General features: G+C 43.3%; 1 protein-coding gene across 3 annotated transcripts in view; it reads right to left on the bottom strand.

Moving 5' to 3' along the window:
* The window catches only part of EYA2 (EYA transcriptional coactivator and phosphatase 2), a 313,108-nt gene extending 301,887 nt beyond the window's left edge, over positions 1-11,221 (bottom strand). For 2 of the 3 annotated variants that reach the window (XM_021077399.1, XM_021077395.1), the window contains exons 1-2: positions 11,055-11,103; positions 5,631-5,663 (exon numbers count right to left, since the gene is read on the bottom strand). Coding sequence is in view for 1 of the 3 variants with exons in the window: in XM_021077393.1 (XP_020933052.1) it covers positions 5,631-5,663; positions 11,055-11,107 (86 nt within the window). In the remaining 2 variants the exon portion in view is untranslated. Of the gene's footprint in view, positions 1-5,630; positions 5,664-11,054 lie in introns of all 3 variants that reach the window. The other variant, XM_021077393.1, reaches the window with a different exon arrangement.

The raw sequence follows: 22,230 nt of genomic DNA, 5'->3' as shown, positions 1-22,230 counted from the left end.
GCTCAGTGGGTTAAGGATCCAGCGTTGCCATGAGCTGTGGTGTAGGTCACAGATTCAGCTTGGATCCCACATTGCTGTGGCTGTGATGTAAGCCAGCAGCTACAGGTCCAATTTGACCCCTAGCCTGGGAACTTCCATGTGCCACAGGTGCAGCCCTGAAAACACACACACACACACAAAATCAACCCACTGTATATAATACAACAAAAAATAAAATTATCCCAACCTAACATTTCAGTGGATTTTCAACTCATGTGTTAAAAGTGTAAAAATTCAATACTTTTTCATTCGTTTTCAAGAACAATAGCTTAGGAGTTCCCCTTGTGGCTCAGTGGGTTAGGGACCCGATGTTGTCTCTGTGAGGATACAGACTCAATCCCTGGCCTCCCTCAGTGGGTTAAGGATCCGGTGTTGCTACAAGGTGCCACATATGTCACAGATGCAGCCCAGACTGGTGTTGCTATTGCTGTGGCATAGACTGCAACTGCAGCAACAATTAGAGTCCTATTCCAGGAACTTCCATAGGCCATGGTGCAGCCATTTAAAAAAAAAAAAATCAATAGCTTAACCTCAGGGAAGATAGAAGTAACCAGGCAAATTTCAACCAAAACCTTTGCAAAATTGTGTATGGAATGGAAATGATGGAAAGGACTTAAAACAAAAAACAAAAAACTACAGCAGGTGAAACGCTTCTTCCAGGTGGAAGCCATGTCTTTATGAGGTTACTGTTCATTTACGACAGCCATTAAAATCAAGCATTGATTTTAAAAATTTACCATATAATTATAAACCAAGAAATTAAAAATAATGTCACATTGTTTTCAATATTCAAGCAGTACTAATGGTTTAATGAGAGTAAAAAGATTTTTTAATGTCATTGAGTCATTTTTTTCAAAGTACTATTTCTTTATCATTTCCTCACACTTTTTCTTACATCTTCTTCACCATTCACAGAATATGGTTAATAGAGTAATATGTATATAATTTGTAAGTAAATAAATATGGGGAAATTGTTTCAAAATGTTTTGCCTGATCCGAAGTTTGAAGGAGTTCCCATTGTGGCTCAACAGAAATGAATCTGAATAGCATCCATGAGGACGAACGTTCAATCCCTGGTCTTGCTCAGTGGGTTAAGGATCTCACGTTGCCGTGAGCTGTGGTGTGGGTTGCAGATGCGGCTTGGATCTGGCATTGCTGTGGCTGTGGCATAAGGCTGGCAGCTATATCTCTGATTCGATCCCTAGCCTGAGAACCTCCTTATGCAGTAGGTGTGGCCTTAAAAAGAAAATAAAAGAAGCAGCTAAACAAAGCTCTGGGCTCAGGTGTGGGTGGAACTAGGCTTCCCAACCTCACTGTGGTTTGCAGCACAGGATTTCTGTCCAGCTCCAATCCCTCCAAAATGAAAAAAAAAAAAAGTAGAAGAAAAAGAAGTTTGGAGACCACTGACTTAGGGTGGAATGAAACCACCATCAACACTTCGGCAGGTCTCTCCACGAGTGGATGCTTTCTCCTTATCCCTCCTAGACCCTTGCAAATAAATTACACCATCTGCTTCCAGGGGAGGTAGGGCCGATGTTGTTTGTCTATCGCATTCAGCATTCAGGAGCCTCTGGTTTCTATTTCATAATTGGAGTGATGCAGATAGCCAGAGCCACAGTCTGCTTTCGTTTAAACTCTTGGTTTTTAGGACTGATCTGAGCAAGCCTGTTTACTCAATCTCAAACAGAAAAGTCACTGCTGAGGGCAAGAGACAGTGAAAGCCAACGAGCAGTGGTGAACACGCTGTCGCTATGTGAGCAAGTGTTTGATAACAGATGTGAAGGAGCTGGCAGTAATAATCAACGGCATTTACAGAATGCTCATTCAGTGCTGCGCGGCGGGGCTTTATGTGTGCTTAACACCCCTATATGGTGAGAACTATTATTCACTTTAATTTTTATTTTATTTTATTTATTTATTTATTTATTTTGTCTTCTTGCTTTTTCTAGGGTCACTTCCCATGGCATATGGAGGTTCCCAGGCTAGGGGTCTAATCAGAGCTATAGCCGCCGGTCTACACCACAGCCACAGCAACGCGGGATCCAAACTGCATCTGCAACCTACACCACAGCTCACAGCAACACCAGATCCTTAACCCACTGAGCAAGGCCAGGGACCGAACCCGCAACCTTGTGGTTCCTAGTCAGATTCGTTAACCACTGCGCCACGACGGGAACTCCTGGTTAATTTTTTTTTTTAATATATTTACTGATCTTGTGTGTTATTTTTTTTATAATTTTTTTTTATTTTCCCACTGTACAGCAAGGGGGTCAGGTTATCCTTACATGTATACATTACAATTACATTTTTTCCCCCACCCTTTCTTCTGGTTAATACTTTTTAAAAGGGAGAAGAGGAAGAATAGAGGAACAACAACAACAACAAAAAAAAAACCAGGGGGATTAATTGCAAATAAACAATAAAATGACAGATTGAAACCCATTCACATAAAAATTATATTAAATAGTAGTGGAGTAAACATTCTAATTAAAAGGCAGAGATTTTCAGACAAAAATCAAGGCCCAATATTGTTCTGTCTTCAAAAGACACTCTTTACATAGAAAGACATAGATAAGTCAAATATAAATGGATGGAAAATATATACAAAATCTGCAAACAGCCTAAGAAGGCAGGAATGACTGTACTAACAGGAAATAAAATAGGTTTCGAGTGAAAAAAGAAAAAGGAAAATTTCAAAATGATAAAAGGGTCATTTCAACAGTCAGACACAATAACTATAAATATATGTGCGACTAATAGCAGAGCTTCCAAATAAATAAAGCAAAAATTCACAGAATCAAAGAGAGATATAGACAATTCTACAATTATATTGTAGACTCTAATATTCTTCTCTCAACAATTGAGAAAACAATTACAAAACCATAAATTTGCACAGTACTATCAAACACATTGACTAAATCTGTATTTCATAGAAACAATTGCAGAATATAAAATTCTTCTCAAGTGCACCATAATGAACCCTACTTTAGTCTGTTTACAAAGACTGAAGTCATATAGGTTATGTTCTCTGATCACATGGAATTAAATATCAATAACACTAAGATATCTAGGAAAGTTCCCAAACATTTGGGGACTAGACAGAACACATATCAAGGAAGAAGCCATGAAATAAATTAGAAAATGTCTTAAACTGAATAATAACGATAATAAAACACATCAAAACTTATGGGATGCAGTTATATCAGTACTTAGAGGAAAATTAGTATCTTTCAATGTTTACATTAGATAAGAAAGATTTATACTTAATTATCTAAGAGTCTACCTTAAGAAATTAAGAAAACCAAATTAAAAGGAAAGAAGTAATAAACAAAATGAAATAAGTCATTGTCACACAATAGAGAAATCAATGAAACTAAAAGCTGGTTCTGAGCAAAGAGCAATAAAATTGATAAGCATTTAGCTAGATGCTCAAGGAAAAAATGTGAGTAATGGAAGAGGGAACATCACCTCAATTCCTAAAAATAATAAAAGGGTAAGAAGGAAATACTATGAACAGCTTTATGCCATAAATTTGACAACTAGATAAAATGAACAAATTACTTAAAAGACAAAACTAAAAGAATGTTTACTTGTTATACAGTAGAAAGCAGCTGAACTGTCTTCTTCCCGAGCCCACACATCTAAGTACACTATCCACATTATAATCTTTGCTGATAAGTATTCTCAATCTTACCTTTATAATTTTACTATTTACATATACATCTATACAGAATCCATAGCATTATATTGCATGCTCTTAAAATATTTTATAAATGGTATTATTTTATATGTGTATTTCTGAAACTTACATTTTATACTTAGCACTGATTTGTGATGTGTCTCTCTTGATACATCGTCCTTCCTCTCTACCATATAACACCCACTTGCAAATGACGACAGATTTTTTTTCCATTTTCCTGGAGCCCTCCCCACCCACTGCTAATTTTTCACCACTATCAACAATGCTATAATGAACATCCTCATACAAGTGTCCTAGGGTACACGTAATACACACAACTAGGAACTGTTGGACTAAGGATACTAGATTATGATAGATTGGTCTCCTACCAGGAGCTTGTGACAACTGCTTTTGCTCCACATTTGTGAATACTTAGTATTGTCAAATAAATTATTTTATTTGATCAGATAAGTTTAGAGTTAAAAATGTAACCTTGAAGTTAAAAAAAAAATTTAGCCTTTAAAAATATTCAGAATTTGGTATAGCCCCTATGGAGAACAGCATAGAGAGTCCTTTAAAAAAAACTAAAAATACAATTACCATATGATTCTGTAATTCCACTGCTGGGCATATATCCTGAGGAAACTATAATTCAAAAAGATACATGCACCCCAATATTTCTAGCAAAATTATTTACAATAGCCAAAACATGGAAACAACCTAAATGTCCATTGACAGATGAATGGATAAAGAAGATGTGGTGCTATATACAATGGAATACTATTCAGCCATTAAAAAGAATGAAATAATGTTCATATGCAGCAACATGGATGGATTTAGAAATTATACTAAGTAAGCCAGACAAAGACAAATATATGACATCACTTAAATGTGGAATCCAAAAAAAAAGATAAAAGTAAACATTTAAAAACAGAAATAGACTCACAGGCATAGAAAACAAACTTAGAGTCACCAAAGGGGAAGAGGGGAGAGGGAGCTTGGGATTAACATATACATACTACTATATATAAAGCAGATAACTGAGAAGGACCTACTGTATAGCACGGGGTACTCTACTCAATATTTTGTAATAACCCATAAGGGAAAAGAATCTGAAAAAGAATAGCTATATATGTATACATTACTGAATCACTGTGCTGTACAACTGAAAGTAACATGACTTTGCAAATCAACCATACTTCATAAAATAACAATGCAGAACATATTGGATCATTGAATTACGCCCAGATAACAGTCTAATCAGATGGATAGCTTAAGGCAGGTGGATATTTTTTAATCAACTTTGAATAGATATAATTTACATACAATAAAATGCAAGTTACAGTTGGATGAGCTTTGACAAATCTATACCTATGTAGCCATCACCACAATCAAGATATGGGACACATCGCCATCAAATTTACATTTACATCGCTCTCCAAATTTCCTGTGTCCCCTGCCAGCCAATACTCACCCCCATCCCTGGCCCCAGGAAACCACAGACTTCTTTCTGTCACTACAGATTGGATTGGTCTTCCCTAGGATGTCACATAAACAGAATCATACACTATCCACTGTTTGGTGTCTAGCTTTTCGAGTTCAGCCAGTTTTTGAGATTCTTGTTATTGCATGGAAGAGAAGTTTCTTCTTTTTTATTACTATTACTATTGTATGGATATGTCACATTTTGTTCACCCATTCACCAGTTGATGGACACCTGAGTTGTTCCACTCATTGTCCATCATGAATGATGCTACTTTGAATATTTTACCTGCAAGTCTGTGTGGATACATGCTTTTGTTTCTTTGGGGTATGTAACCACAGACTTGCTGTTCACAGGGCAGGTGTGTGTTGAAGGCAAGGAGTTAGGAATATCTCCCTTAGTAATTGTATTGCCTTATTCAGGACTTACCTGTATTCTGGTGGGCAGCCAAGTGAATTTTCCCTAAGAAAGGAAAAAAACAAAAAACAAAAAATGTTAGAATAAAGGTAGATGGAAGAAATGAAGGTTTATTCAACTTATCATCCTGGCATGTCCCACTCTGAAATAGAATCCACAAAAGGAAAGGCAAGATAAGCATTTGATTCTTCTATTTATTAATTGGCAAAATAATGTAAGAACAAGAAGTAGGAATACAGGTTTTAGTCTAATATGAAGAAATATTCTAAAGTAATTATTCAAAGGTGAAATGAATTCCCTCTAAGGGTTTAACAAGAAGTCAGGGGGCCATTTGGTGGCAGGGATGCTGTGGGAGAGCCTCAAGCCTTATTTGTATCTTGCACCCCTCAAATTTCAGAATCATTACTTTTACAGGCGTGTGGCCAGGGCGAGGGGGTCAAGTGTTGGGACAAGTTATCCATCACTTGATTGCAGCTCTTGACTGTGAATCCTGGAACCCTGCTCTCGGCAATCTTGAGTTAAAGCGACTTTGTGGTGAGGCTCTCAGGAGCTCATGGAATTGTTGGGAAGGCTGCAGAATGGGGGACAGAAACACGCAGGAGCAAGGATGCTCTAGAAGGAGGCCGGAATGAATGTACTCCTGTCTTTTAATCACTCTGAGCTTAAATTCCAGAGAGGGCGCCCCCTGCTGTCCTAGCTTGGGTCACTCCCAGGCCTTCTCCTAGGCCAGGGGTGGGTCTCACCTGATGAACAGCACTGCTCTGGTCCCTAAGACACACGTAGTCAGGGAAGAGGAGTCACATTGTCATAGCCCTTGGACTAGATATGGAAAGAGAGATTAGAAATACCACTCATTCATTCATTCATCTAGAAAATGCTGAATTTGTGCCTGTGGGGGGGCCAACTCCTAGGACAGCCATCTGGGCTGGAGCCAGGTAGGAAGGGTAAGAGGCCTGAAGATTTATAACTCTGGGGGGGCCTCTTTGAGAATAAGCATAGAAGCAGGTCTGAATTTTGCCTCTGTTACTATACACACCCTCCTGAGCTTTCCCCAGGAGCCTCGCAGGACTTTGGAAAAAGCCACATAAGTGAAGACCTGACACTTCAACTGAGGCAGCCTCAGGGTAAACCCATCTTTGCTTACATGCAGCATTTTCATCATTTTTTTTTTTTTCTTTTTAGGGCCATACCAAGGCATATGGAGGTTCCCAGGCTAGGAGTCAAATCAGAACCACAGCCACATTAACGTCAGCTCCAAGCCACGTCTGTGACCTACACCACAGCTCACGGCCACGCCCAATCCTTAACCCACTAAGTGAGGCCAGGGATCGAACCTGCATCCTCACGCATGCCAGTCAGATTTGTTTCTGCTGAGCCACGATGGGAACTCCCATCTTTATTACTTTTTTTAATGATCAAATGAAACAAGAAACGCAAAGAACTCAGCGCCATGTCCTAGCACAGAAGTGCTCCTTCAGAACAGCTAACAATTAAGCCCTTTCCGTGAGCCAGGCAATGCTCTAGGCACTTGACATGGATTAACTTGTTAAACCATCACAGTGGATTTATAAAGTAGGTGAAATTAACTACTCCATTTTACAGATGAGAAAATCAAGGCCCCAAGGGTTTCATGCTCCATGCCACGTCTCCTAACCTATGAATGATCCGGCAGTTCTGGCTCCAGGGTCCCAGCTCTTAACCACTGGACTTTATGGCTCTTGTTGAAAGGCAGAGTTGTTTTTTTCCTTTTTTTCTTTTTTTTTTTTATTACCTTTTTTTGAATATCAACATGCCCCATTGCAAGAAAGTCTCTCTGAGCAAAATGAGACCTTTATCCTGTAATGCAGGTGAAAGCCCCTCTGGAACCCCAGAAGCCTGTTTTCTGAAGGTTGCACTCCTGGTGAAAGAAAACTTCTCCTCCCCCAGGGGGAGCGTGTGAAAATGCTTCGTCCCAAGAACACGTGTTACACATGACCTGCTTGCCAGACTCCCAATTCTCCGACCTTACACAATGAAACTCAGAACTCAATTAACTTCCGCCTCTACTTTATATCACCCCTAATGGGAAAACCGGAGACAAATGCAGTTCTATTTCTGTGCAATTTAACTACGCGTAGAAGAGACAGGCTTGCAGACACTGACTTGTGAGCAGAACGGAGGCTCACCCCATTTGGGTCTTTCTTTCCAAGATGGGGATCTGTCCTCTGCTGAAGGATGGCTGTGGCCTGTCGGCCGGGGGACGGCTGAGGTTATTGAAGGGTTAACTCTGCCCATTTGCAAGAAGCACTTGGTCTATCTGCTGCAAGAAGCACTTTTTTATCTTTTTTTTTTTTTTTTTTTTTTGCCTTTTCTAGGGCCGCTCTTGCAATATGTGGAGGTTCCCAGGCTAGGGGTACAATGGGAGCTGTTGCTGCCGGCCTATACCAGAGCCACAGCAACAAGGGATCCGAGCTGCGTCGGCGACCTACACCACAGCTCACGGCAACGCCAGATCCTTAACCCACTGAGCGAGGCCAGGGATCGAACCCGAAACCTCATGGTTCCTAGTCGGATTCGTTAACCACTGCGCCACAACAGGAACTCCAAGAAGAAGCACTTTTTTAAAACTCGCGGGGCACGGTGTGGCCCTTAGTAGCAGCAACTTCTTTCAGCTGAGGAGTGAAATCACTTGAGGAATCATAGCAAAGAGCATGATGACCAGAGGGCCACTTCATCCTGGAAAAGCCTCTCTAGCTTGTTCTATCAATTGGAGGTGCACACATCGCCTGAAGGGGTTTCACGGGAAAACCTGAGTACCAAATGGCTTCAAGAGGGTTGTTTCCAAGGTCTAATCTTGAGAAGCGATGCTTCTGGCCTCTCTCCTTACCCTCTGCAAAGCTGTTAATGCAACAAGTGTGAAGGCAATGCCGAATCTCCTTCCTCAAATCCTGCAGTGGCTTCTCACCGCCCTTAGAATCAAGGCAAACTCTAAGGTGGTTCACACACCCTAGGGACCTGGCCTCCCAGAGTCGTCTCTCACACTGCAAGCTCTGATGCAGCACCAACTGTCCTGGACGTTCCCCAGTTCCTCCAAAGCATCATAGGTTCTCTTTGGTTTTCATAGCCTCTGCCTGGAATTCTCGCCCAGAATCAGTTATTTTTTGCTGACCCAGCATAATGCCCTCTTCTGGTAATGGCATCTCAATCTCCTTGGGAACCCACCCTCCCTCAGATCTGTCTGCATAATTTGGATAGATGTGATCATACTAGGGAGGTGGAATAGGACCCATGCCTGGCCAGACTGGAGTCAACCTTAAGACTTTTGCTGGCAATGTCATGAGGTACCGTTCTACTGGGGTTTTGGAGACAGAACGACAGCCTGGAGTGCCTCGGGGACATCTTTGCCACCATTCGAGAAACCTGCTTGAACATGAAGCCACACAGAGGAATACAGATCTAAGAGACAGAGACAGTTTCCTAATGCTATCATTTAAGCACCTGGAACCAGCCATACCTGAAGTCAGCTACTCTGGGAATTTGCACTTACATGAGCCAATGTGTTCCCCTGTTGCTTAAGGCAACTTGGGCTAAGTTTCTGTCAACTGCGACTAGAGAGTTTCTCAAGAACACACTTTCCCTTTTCTTTGGTTAACTCTTGTCCATCCTTCAGGTATCAACTTAGAGGTTTCCCTGTTCCTCCAGTCTAGATTTTGTTTCTCCTCTGTCCATCCATAGAACCCTGTATTTTCCACATATTAACATTCACATCACTGCACTGTAGTTTCTTATTGGCTCATTTGATTCCCTCCCTAGACTCTGGGCCACAAGCATGAGTCTTCCTGTGGTATTCACCAGTGTGTCCAGCTCTGTGCCTAGTATACATTAGGCTGTTAGTCATTTTTGTTGATCAGATAAATTATTTATCTAATAGAAATCACTGAACTTGTACCTAGGAGTCTCTATCAATTTGGAGAGATTGAGTCAATGCCTGAACCCCTGTACTGAGAATTCTGAGACTGAATTCAGATTCATCAAAGAAAAAAAAATGCTGTGATCAGTCAGTACTGCCTGTCATGGGTCTGGGAATGTAGAGTTGCAATATCCATGCCACATGCTCACCATCTTTGGCTTATATTATCACTGAATTATTGCTCTTTGTTCTCAATCTGTTCTTTGAGTGAACATCTTGTCTCTTCAATTAGATTGTAACCTCTACGTCTTTTGTTTGGGGTTTTTTTCCAGGTATACAGAAGGTATGCAGAAGTTCCCAAGCCTGGGATCAAACCTGTGCCATGAGCCACAGCAGTGACAACGCCAGATCATTAACCTGCTGAGCCACCAAGGAAGTCCAGATTGTAACCTCTTGGAAGGCGTGGATCAAATCTTTGGCCTTTCAAGTGTTACTGATCTCTCTGGATCATACTTAGAATTGCTCAGTAAATATGAGGCAGATCTACATCCTTTCAAAGTGACAATTTGGAGACTCCACAACTGTAACTGTCCAACCACCTCACCATCTCTCCATGGTCTAGTGAGGGCCCTGGTCCTCAGGTCTCCGGATCAGACTAAGATTTATAGATAGCACTGGCTTTCCTGGGTCTCCTGTAGATCGTGGGACTTCTCAGCTTCCATTAACTGCATGAGCCAGCTGCACATAATAGAGCTCCTCCCTTCCCCCCTCACGGCATATCTCCTACTGGTTCTGCTTCTCTAGAGAATTCTGATTAAGACAATACTGGTGCTATTTCACGGCATTTAGGAACACAAGCTATCCTACCAATCAAAGGCTGCAGTAATTCCTAAGAATGAAATAAACACGAGCTTCAAGCATTCCTCAGAATGAAATCAGTGAGTAAATTGGACGAATGAGATGGACTGTCAACTCCACGTGCCCACTCTCTTCGCCACTGCAGGGGCAGAAAGTGGCACATTTCTCAGCCCCCCCACCCCCATCCCTCCTTGTTAGCAGGCTTCCTATAGGTTCTACCGACAGGAGGCCATTGTTGAGTTCATGGAAGGTGGGAGAAGGAAGAGGCCATTTTCCCAGCTCCTCTCGCAGGTGACACTGGCAGCACCACCAGCAGTGGTGGTGGCAGAGTGACATGTGGCTTCTGACCCTGCCCAGGCAGCTCGTTCCCATCAGCAGCAGACTCGGAGGCACCAAGCCTGTAGATTCTGATAACCTCACACCTCCGTCTTGTTCCTCCAGCCCTTCCAACACCTTACTAATCAATTCCTTGTATTAAATTCCCTCCGTGAAATATGAGTTTGGATACTCAGTGATAAAATGAACCGGAGTAATACACACTTGGGCGGTTATCTAACCCAGCCCAGGATCCTGTTCTCAGGGAACAGCCTCCAAAGACCCGTGGAAGGCGTCCCCCAAGGCCAAGTGTTTGGTTACCATGTGACCCCACCCCCCACCCCCATGCTGCTCATTGACCATTGTTAACTCACCTGATAAAAGTGGGGTGGTCAGATTGTTCTCCAGGGAATAGAACATGTGACATTCAATCACTGAGTGGTCTCCGCTCTTGCTCAAATTTAAAACAGTCCACGTGTACAGTTCAGCAAGTCTCACCTGGAGTGGTATGGTCCTCCAGGGCAATGCCTGGAGACCTTTTTGGTTGTCACGACTTGGGGATACTACTGCCATCTAGTGGGTGGAGGCCAGGGATGCTGCTAAACATTCTGCAATGCACAAGACAGCCTCCACCTGGGAGAATGATCTGGCCCCCAGTGTCGTAGTAAGGATACAGAGACTGGAGGTTTGGAGATGGCTATGCTTGCCCACATGCTTGCTAGGGAAGGAAAAAATAGCTGCAAGCAAAAGAGGAAACAAGGCAGATGCATCCAGGTGATGGATATATGGGGAAATGTATTTTCTAAATAACTAGTTCCTCACGAGTCCTCTTCCATGGAAAGAAATGTACTCATCTATTTTTTGGTTAAAACGTTGTCCAGTGGGAATGAATGAACCACAGCTGCATGAAAAAAATGGATAATTCTGAGCCATAAAATGTCACTTTTGAAAAGCCAGTCCCTGTAAATTACAGACAATACAAGATTATTTTTATAAAGCTCTCACACAAGCAGAATTTTTGCAAATGTTGCTTAGGGAAACTTACATATTTGATAAAACTGGAAGAAAAAGCTGAAAGGTAAACACAAAATTGAGAACGAGGTCCCCTTGGGACAGGGTGGAGGGAGGCAGGGTGATGGGAGAAAGAAAGTACAGAGTCAATGGTTCTAGTCATATTTTGAGGGTTAAGTTGGGTGCTGGCTTCATAGGTTTTGAGTTTATTATTATGCTTTATAATGTATATTTTTTTTTCACAGGTCAAATAATATAGGGACCATCGAACTCTGGCCCACTGGCCAAATCTGCCTGTGGCCTATTTTTGTAAGATCTTCTTGTGTTTGGAAATGGTTTCAAATATTTCATGACACTTGAAAATTACATGAAATTCAAATTTAAGTGTCCATAAAGTCCATTTGTTTACAAATGCCTAAGGCTGTCTTCTTAATAACGGAATTCATGATGGACACTGTAAAGCTTGGAAAACTTAAAATATTTATTCTCTGGCCCTTTATAGAAAAAGTTTGCTGACCCCTTAAATAGTACCTTAAAGAAGAAAAAATGTTTAAAAACTCTCATAAAAAGAATCTAGGAGTTCCCATCATGGCTCAGCAGAAATGAATCTGACTAGTAACCATGAGGACACAGGTTCAATCCCTGGCCTCACTCAGTGGGTTAAAGATCCAGCATTGCCCTGAGTTGTCACAGCTCAGATCTGGCGTTGCTATGGGTGTGGCATAGGCCGGCAGCTACAGCTCCAATTCAACCACTAGCCTGGGAACCTCCCTATGCGGCAGGTATGGCCCTAAAAAGACAAAAGAAAAAAAAAAAAGAATCTATCTAATCTAGTGATTTAAATACCTCCTCTAGGCAACACTCAGCCATTGGGTTAATCAGGTCCCCTGTTTCTGTGTCTGCTCTGCCAAGATGATTTTCAGGTACTTGGGGGCAGGGTGAGCACAGGTGGTCTGAGTGGCCTGCCAGGCCTCATCCTTACTACATAGGATCCAGGAATAGCAGGGGAAAGAAAGCAAAAAGCCAAGGCTGCCCTTGGCCTCATCCAAGTTCACTTTCAATGTAACATTCCTGGGTGTAGACAGATCAGCCAGAGAGCCAGAGGACATTCAGAGTCACATGGATGAGCAGGAGTCCCTCAGGCCCCCACCCCGGGACAGACTGGCCACAGTGGGAAATTAAGACCCAGATACCTGCTTTTCTCTTCTTGGTGAAGTCATGCCTTGCCTGCACCTTGTATTAATAAGTCTCCAGGCTTGGATCCAAGGAAAGAAGCTGCACATAGAACAAGAGTTCAAGAGCAATACCCAGGTGTACCTGTTTCTGCAAGGAATTAGCAAGAGCAGACACCATCTTGCCCGGGAGGAGAGGAGCCATTGTCTTGGCCTCAATATCTTTTCATGCTTGTCTTGAACTTGCCGAGGTGGCCTGCGTGTGCAGATTTTGGAATCCATAGACATACCTGGTTCCCTATAGCAAATTCCTTTGTATGGCTTAGAAGGACCCTGTTACAACTTTAAGTTTCTCTTACTTTCAATAAGGAGCCTACCCAAGCCAACCTATGTCTTGAAGAATTCGGTAATGCATTCACGTATTTTAGTAGATGCGTCCTTGATGGGGAGGGGGGGAGAAACATTCTTCCTAAGCACTAATATTTCACTGCTGATTGATTCTGTCTTTAAAACCACCCCTCGCCTATACACACACAGTTACGCAGATCTGTCGTCCCAAATTAAAATCCGTTTCTCCCCTTCATCCTTAACTCTTCAAGGGTATTGAATGATTTTTAAATAGACAGTCTGGGAGAAATAATGAAAAAGATTAAAATATATTTACCCAGTGGACTAACATGCAGATGGATGGAAGGCAAACAAAATGCCTGTCTCAAGGTAGCAAGTCATCACAGCAAACTCTGTATCTGCAGATGCTGCTGTGGGCTGGGGACTAGGGTGCGTTTCTTACACACTTTAGCCCATTGAAAACCATCAACCCAGGCTATAGCTGTTACATTCCCATTATACAGACAAGGAAACTGAGGCAGAGAGAGGTTATAAGATGTGTACAACTAGATTCTTGAACTTGTACTGAAACAGCCCAGATTGGAACAAGTTTGGTACCAAACCCTTAGCCCCTTATCACATGGCTCATTGCATACTTAAAAGTATATAGCAGGAGTTCCTGTTGTGGCTCAGTGGTTAGCAAACCTGACTAGCATCCATGAGGATGTGGGTTCGATCCCTGGCTTCGTTCAGTGGGTTAAAGATTCAGTGTTGCTGTGAGCTGTGGTGTAGGTCACAGACAGGGCTCGGATCCTGTGTTGCTGTGGCTCTGGCATAGGCCGGCGGCTAGGATTCTGATTGGATCCCTAGCCTGGGAACCTCCATATGCCATGGGTGCGGCCCTAAAGCTCACACACACACACACACACACACAAGTATATACCAGAGGTCTGCAAACTGTGACTCACAGGCTGTGTGTAAAGTTTTCATTGAACCACAACCAGGCCCATTCCCTTCTGTATTGCCTGTGGCTGCTTTTGTGATAATAATGGCAGTCTTGAGTAATTGCCACAGAGACCCATCTGGCCTTGCAAAGCCCAAAATGTTTACTCTTAGGCCCTTTACAGAGAAAGCTTGCCGACTCTGGTGTATACAATATTTTATCAAGTGTTAAAAAAAGGAAACCACAAATCTGTAACTATACTGCTCCCCCCACAAATGCAATACATGGGTAATGGTTAAGCAAGGCCGGAAAGAAATATGTATATATGTTTAAGCAAATGGATTAAAGATGTGAGGGGGGTTTTTCCCCTTGAGGAATGGGGAGGCTTCCAGCTGTTCTAATAATAAATAAAACTTCAAATTAAGAGGTTAATTGATCGGATTTTTTTTTTTAAAATATGAAACCAAAATTGGAACACCTCTGCCAGAGTTGGAGGGTATTTTCAAAGCACAAGGGTTTTCTCTTTGAGCTAAAACGCAGCCCTCCTGAGAGATGATCTGGCTCTTGCTAACTTGTCAGGAGAGAGAATTCAGGCCGCCTCAGAAGGCAAGTCATTGCAAAATGTGGGAAACGCTGAGATCAAGGTCTCCTGTCTCCTGGGGAAATTTGGAAACTTTTATTGCTTCGGAATTGGACATTTTGTTTTCCAAGGATAACCTGAAGGCAGGGCTGGGGGTGGGTGGTCAGGAGGAGAGACGGATGGTGAAACCGCCCCAAAAGTCCAGTTCGAATGCTTTCTTCTTAGTCTGTTTCGCTGTAGCTTGCAGGGAGTGTGTGCATGCAGAAAAAGAGAGGCCAAGCCACTGGGAACACAGGTTCTGCTGCCCCTCAGCTGGGTGACACTGGATGCGACATCTCTATTTTTGCCTCTGAAAAGTGGGGAAAATAAAAGGCCTTTGCTGCTGAATTAGTGGAGAGGAGTAAATGGGATCATGCATATAAACGGTCCACAGCAGGGTCTGGTGCATCTATTTCTTTTGATGAACTTTGAACTTCAGCATTCATAAGTCAAGGATACCAACCTCAGGCCACCGACATGGGTCAGCGACAAATGCCACCTTCCTTCGTGTCCTGGATAGCGGTATTTCACAAAGCATATGAAACTCAAATGGCTACAGGTGGGAGCAGACTTTGATATATGGACCTGGCTTTATAGAACGTAGACTCCCACGGAGAGAAATGCATTCTGTGGTTTACTCGCTTTCAACCCTTCAAGGCAGGTTTCCCTGGGGTGCTAGTCTGTCCTTATCACCTGACTAACACTGATCCAACTTTTTGGTAATAGAGGAAAGGCCTCAGGGAGGCAAAAATACTTCTGTAGAATTTCTTATTAACATTGCTTGCGTCTCATTGGTTATCATCTGTCAGTTACCCCCGCTTAAGACAAATGATATCTTAAAGTGAGACTTCTGTTTGGATTAATGACATGAAGTTCCTTTCAAGAATAACTTTGTGGAGTTCCTGTTGTGGCTCAGGGGGGTTAAGAACCCAACTAGTATCCATAAAGATGCGTGTTCTATCCCTGGCCTCACTCAGTGGGTTAAGGATCCAGTGTTGCCCTGAGCTATGGTATAGGCTGGCAACTGCAGCTCTAATTCCACCCCTAGCCTAGGAACTTCCATATGCCATGGGTGCTGCCCTAAAAAGAAAAAAAATAATAACAATAACTTGGTCTAAAGGAAAGTGTGATATGGATTTAAAGAAAAATATTAACTAAATGTTACAGCAGTTGGTATGTTCTCATAACATAATGAGGTGATATGCGGTCATGGTAAAAATCTTGAAGGTAGACTTGCCAGATTTAGCAAACAGAAATACAAGAGGCTCAGTTAAATGTGAATTTTATGTCTTTTATTGTTGTTGTTAAGGCTGCACCTGAGGCTTACGGAGATTCCCAGTCTAGGGGTTGAATCAGAGCTGCAGCTGCTGGCCTACACCACAGCCACAGCGACATTGGATCTGAGCCATGTCTGTGACCTACACTGCAGCTCATGGCAACACTAGATCCTTAACCCACTGGGCCAGGCCAGGGATCAAACCCGCGTCCTCATGGATGCTAGTCAGGTTCCCTACTGCTGAGCCACGATTGGGAACACCTCAGCTAACTTCTTCTAAGCAATATTTGGGACATACTTATACCAGGAAGTTCTTTGCTATTTATTGAAATTCATTTTTAACTGGGCAGGCTGTGTTTATCTGGCCACCCTACGTGCCAGTGGTTTGCAAATGACAGAAATTGTAGAAATGCAGCTCTAAATCCTTCTGGGTCATGGTCTGGGTTAACTGGGCCCACATCTCTGGGTTGTAGGGAGATGTGGGGTCCCAGGGTTTTAGGTAGCACCAGTCACTGGTGCACTCTGGTTACACAGGAGGAGTTTGCTGTCCCAGCCCATAGGGCCCCTTTAGATATTGTGGCTCTGATGTCCCCTTCCGGACCTACAGCAGGAGCCCTTGGCTGAAACAGGAGCTAAAGTGACAGGTGTGGAGGGTGGCGGTAGCTTCCTTTGAAACCTACCATGTCCCCAGGGCACCGCCAGGGAGCAGGAGCAGCCCCTGGGGCTCTGGGACCCACAGAATTCTCTCTCTTCTTTTACCCAGCGTGGGGGAAGCTCCACTTAGTCTAGAAAAATCCCAAGTCTCTACAAATGGGCCATGGCTTTTGGAAATAAAATCCAGGAAGATTTGCCACCAAAAAATCTCCTGAAATAAGGTCTCACAGAGCCTGACCCCCACTGAAGGGCAGAGAAGAAATGCATGGGTCCAATCCCTGGCCCAGGAACTTCCTCATACTATGGGTATGGAAAAAAAAAAATAGAATATAGGAAGAGAAAGAAATCAAATATCTGAAACAGTCACATACTTTCAGAGGAAGTTAGAAGCACCACCAAACACTCAAACACAGATGGAAACTCGCTGTCACATCAAAGCAGTACACAGCTTTTTGTGCCCGTGTCCAGCATGGAGTGCCTCTCAGGGCACCTGTCTTAGAGCTGCTCCCTCCCTTTAGCTCAAGAGATGGCGAGCCAGGTCACCTGGGTGAGATCATGTGTTAGCTGAGTGACACTGGGAAAGGTCTTCAACTCCCCGGAACTCAGTTTCCTTACCTGTAAAATATGTTTACAAACTGGCTTATTATGAGCACTGAATGAATTAATGCATGTGAAGGGCTTAGAACAGTGCCTGGAAATGCCCAAACACTCCATTCCTGTCCCCAACTGTTTTCACCTTCTGTGCCAAAATACGTTCAGGTCACCTTTCCAGGGGATCCTAGATATAATTTTACCAACGTGTTTAGGTCTAGGAGTGCCTGTGTTGGCTGAGCAGGTTACGAATCCAACTAGCATCCAGGAGGATGTGGTTTTGACCCCTGGTCTCACTCAGTGGATTAAGGATCCAGCATTGCCGTGAGCTGCAGTGTAGATCACAGATGTGGCTTGAATCTGGCGTTACTATGGCTGTGGCTGTGGCCAGCAGCTGAAGCTCTGATTAGACCCCTAGCCTGGGAACTTACACATGCCTCAGGTGTGCCCCCCCCCTGAAAAAATTAGGTCTATTAGCAATAAACATGCACTTTATTTTTTAAGTAAATTATAAGCATTTTCGCATCCAGTAAATTGGCTAATACACAAGATATCTATACTAGATGGGACCTGCTGTCCCCCCTCCACAGATGAAAATGAGGCTAAGAGAGATGAATCAGTTATCTATCGCGGTGTAACAAATCACTCTAAAGCTCACTGACCTACAGTGCTTTCTTCTTTCTGGTTGGATGGGCAGTTTCTCTGCTGGTTTGCCGGGGCTCACCCTGGTGGCTGCACAGTGAGAAGATGGGTTGAGGCTGAAAGGACCCAAATAGTCTCCCTCCGTCCTATGTCTGGCTGGCTCTTGACTGAGGCTGCGTCCTCCTCCATAGAGGGTCTCACCCCCCAGGAGGCTAGACCACTGCCTTACGTGGTGGTCTCAAGTTCCAAGAAGGTGAAGACAGAGACGTTAAGGTCTCTTCCGACCTGAGCTCTGGAACCCCACCACATTTTATGGGTTAAAGCAAGTCACAAAGTCAAGCTCAAATTCAAAAGGGTAGAGAATTCGACCGCACCACTGGATGGGAGAAGCAGCAGTCACATTGCAAAGGGCCGTGCATACCGGATGGGAGGAATTTGTGGCCATTAAACAACCACCGAGAGGGATGGGAAAGCCAGAAACAGGCAGAGTCTCAGGGAAAAATACTTGAAAGAAGAGGCAGTGGCCTGTGATTCAGTTATAATTCCGAGACGTGTCTGGTATAATTTTGTAGCCAGGGCTCGTGGTTTGCTCTGGCGTGGATGCCTGTGTCAGTCTGTTCCAGCTGCTATAACAAAATACCAGAAACGAGAAGGCTTGTAAACAACTAAAATGTATTTCTTTCAGTTCTGGAGGCTGCAAGTCCGAGATTACGGTGCCAGCAGATACTGTGTCTGGTTCATAGCCATTTGTTTTTGGGTTTTTTGTTTTTGTTTTTGTTTTGCTGGGCCCACTGCATGCAGAAGTTCTTGGACCAGGGACCAGGCTCGTACCACAGCTGTAACCAGAGCTACAGCAGTGACAACACCGGATCCTTAAACTGCTAAGCCGCAGGGGAACGCCAGTCGATGGTGCTTTTTGATGGAACCTCCCAGGGTAGAAAGGGCGACGGACACTCTGCGGGGTCTCTAATCCCAATCCACCTCCCAAAGGCCACGTCCTAATACCACAGCCTTCGGGATTAGGATTTCAACATATGAGTTTTGGCAGGTGCAGAAACATTCTGTCTGTAACCATGCCTGTGCTCCATCTTTGTCCTCAGCCTGGGGTCCCAGTTGGGTGGATTCTACTCTCTCTTCCTGGGCCGAGAACATTCCCCTCTATTTCTTGCGACGCTCTAACATTTTAGTGTTCAAATTTCCTTTTCCATGAAAAGTTCTTCCCTTGACAACCCTTAGTCATTCGGTAAACACTTTGGGGGCTTTGAATACAATCTTCAAGGTGACAGCTCCCTCTGTCTACCTCCAGCCCAGACACCACCCCCGCCTCCGCCGCCCCGTGTTCCAGACTCAGTCCCCTACTGTCTACTCCACATCCGTCATTGGGTGTCTAATGGGCCTTTCGAACTGCATGGTCCAAACTAACTCCTGGCCTAACCCAAGGCAACATCATCTCTCCCGTGGCTCATTGTGCAGAGGCCTCAGCTAGCTTCCCTCCATGATCTATTTGCAGAGCAGTTTCCTGAGTAGTCCTATTAAACCCCAAGACAGAGCATCGTGTTCCTTTGTACAGAAGCCTCCAGCTGCTTCCCATCCCGGAGTAAAAGCCAAAGCCTCGATAATAGAGAACAAACCCTCCATGAGCTTTCCTTCCCAACTCCCATCCCTTCTCTGCCCGAATGCTACCCCCCTTGCCCCCCCCCGTGAGATGGCCTGACTGACATAAAAGCTGTGCCTGGCCATTGTCCTCCACGGAGGGAATTTGAATTTGAAACTAAGATCATTGGCTTATGGAGCCATTAAAATGGTGATTCCAAAATTCTTTTATTTAGTCTTTTTTTCTTTCTTTTCAGGGCCAGACCTGCAGCATAAGTCCTTTGTCCAAGGGATGAATTGGAGATACAGCTGCCGGCCTACGCCACAGCCACAGCAACACAGGATCCGAGCTACATCTGTGACCTACACCACAACTCATGGCAACTAACCCACGGAGCAAGGCTAGAGATTGAACTCCCATCCTCGTGGATACTATGTTGGGTTCTTAGTCCACTGAGCCACCGTGGGAATTCTTATTTAGTATTGAATAAAATTAAATTTCCAATCAAAAGCCACCCTTTTTTTTCTTTTTTATGGCCACACCCATGGCATATGGAAGTTCTTGGGCCAGGGATTGAATCCGAGGAGCAAGGCCTGGATTTAATCCCTTAAACCCACTGTGCTGAGCAGGAACTCAAACCCGTGTCTCTGCAGCAACCTGAGCCACTGCAGTTGGATTTTTAACCCACTGTGCCACAGTGGGAACTCCAGAAGCCACCCATTTTTAATAACGACTTAAGAAAAAGAGAAATTTTGAACTATGAATGTAAGTACTTCAAAGTACAAAGCTTTAAGCCAGCCATTACATTCTGTTAGCTTAATAAAAACTGTTGTGTGCTTGTAAGTCAGACCTTGAGGACTTCAAAAATGTAAATATAAGCAAAGTGGATGGGAAGGTTCTTTGCTATCAGATTTATGCATATTCTGCAACTTGTCTCATTAAATTCAATTCAACGGTTTTTTTTTTTTTTTAATGTCACCTTCAGTTTGAATGTACACATCAGCCTCTAAATGTTTAACTCAGTGACTTCATTGATCTTCTTAGTCTCTTGGACTTGGGGGAAAATGAAAGACCTAGTTTTTTGGTATGTAAATTACAAGGCAAGTGAAAATACATTATGGTTATAGCAGAAATAATTAAAATGATCTCGCCTTTTCCACCGTGTTCAGTAGCGTCAGTAGAGAAAGAGGCAGAAAGAGGTGGCTGATGGAGGGAGTCCCGGCCAGATGGCCTCTCCTGCTTCTGTAACTGCACCCAAGATGATGGGCAGGATTTCCAGAAACAAAATGGGTTTTGCTCCAGATGAACTTGGGTTCAAATCCCTGCTCCTGCACTTGCCAGTCACGTGCTCTTAGGCAGATTGGTGCACAGGATCTCTGCTTTTCTTTCCTCAACTGCAGAAATAATGTCCTTGCATCAAGGTGGCTGTGAGTCAAGAAAATGAGATAATGCCCGCGAATTGCTTATTTAGCTCAGAGTGTGGCCACAGAATTACTGTGAGGCTCTTTCTCCCACCTGAAGTTCACCTCCACTCAGCACATCTTTGATCCTTGAAAACTTTCGAAGCCCAAAGGAGCAATGAGTTCCAATCCAGGTGGGTCACTTGCCCAAGGTCACAAAGCCAGGGAACAGTGGAACCAGGGGTTGAACCCACGTATGTCTGTCTCCATTTTTGCTCTTTCCAGGTACACGAGAATTTCTGGAACTTCACCTGCTCAGTAACCACCTTCCTCTCACACTTTTCACCAGCCAGCACACCACCTGCAGTATTATTTTCTTAAGGGATTTCTTTAAATCAATTCATCTTATTACTGCGATAAATTAAACATGAAATGTTATAGCTCTACTCAAAATGGAAAAGCAGCATCACTGTAACACATAGATAGTAAATGTAATATTTTATATATGTGTACTTATATGTACCCATATTTTTTGGCCAAGCCCACGGCATGCGGAAGTTCCTGGGCCAGGGATTGAAGCTGAGCCACAGCAGTGACCCAAGCTGCCAGATCCTCAACCCACTGTGCCACGGAACTCCGATATACGTATGTTTTTTTTTCATAAAAACAACGTTGTTCAATTCCATCTAGATGCGGTGACCTGCTGAGAGCTCTGAGTTTGAAGCTGTGTCTGCGTCAATTACGAAGGGCGATTAGCAAATAGTGTTAAAAACATCCTCGGCCCCAAGTGAGACTTTCTCCTGGATGTAATCAGAATGATGGAAAGGTAATTGAACAAGGATTATTAACGCTATCATTGTGTGATAAAGTGTTATCGAATATCACAGCAGCATGCAACCAAAACACCAATTCCCACACCACCACGGGAAAATGCCCCACACTTCACTCAACACTGCCTTGCACTGAGGATAAAAGGTTTTATAGTAGACTATTTTTCAGAACGTTACAACCACAACTGATGGTAACAAATACCTACCCACATTCATCACCATATCTCTGTTCTTATTTATATCTCTATTTGTATAGATACTTATATCTGTGTATGGCCTTAGCTGTATCTGGAACAATGCATTACAAAGTACCTATGATATATGCACGTGTTCTACCCTAGATTAATTTCACGGTTCTCATTCCAGATACACAGCCTCGTGGAAAGTAACAAAAACTGACACTTTTATCCATTTTTACCCACTGATAGTTCCTTCCTTTCCCTTTCTCTTTCTTTCCTATTCTTATCTATTTAATTGTAAAAATGCTAAGC

Source organism: Sus scrofa, chromosome 17 (genome assembly GCF_000003025.6).
Source record: "Sus scrofa isolate TJ Tabasco breed Duroc chromosome 17, Sscrofa11.1, whole genome shotgun sequence".
NCBI classification, from domain to species: Eukaryota; Metazoa; Chordata; class Mammalia; order Artiodactyla; family Suidae; genus Sus; species Sus scrofa.
This window is presented reverse-complemented; position numbering and strand designations above follow the sequence as displayed.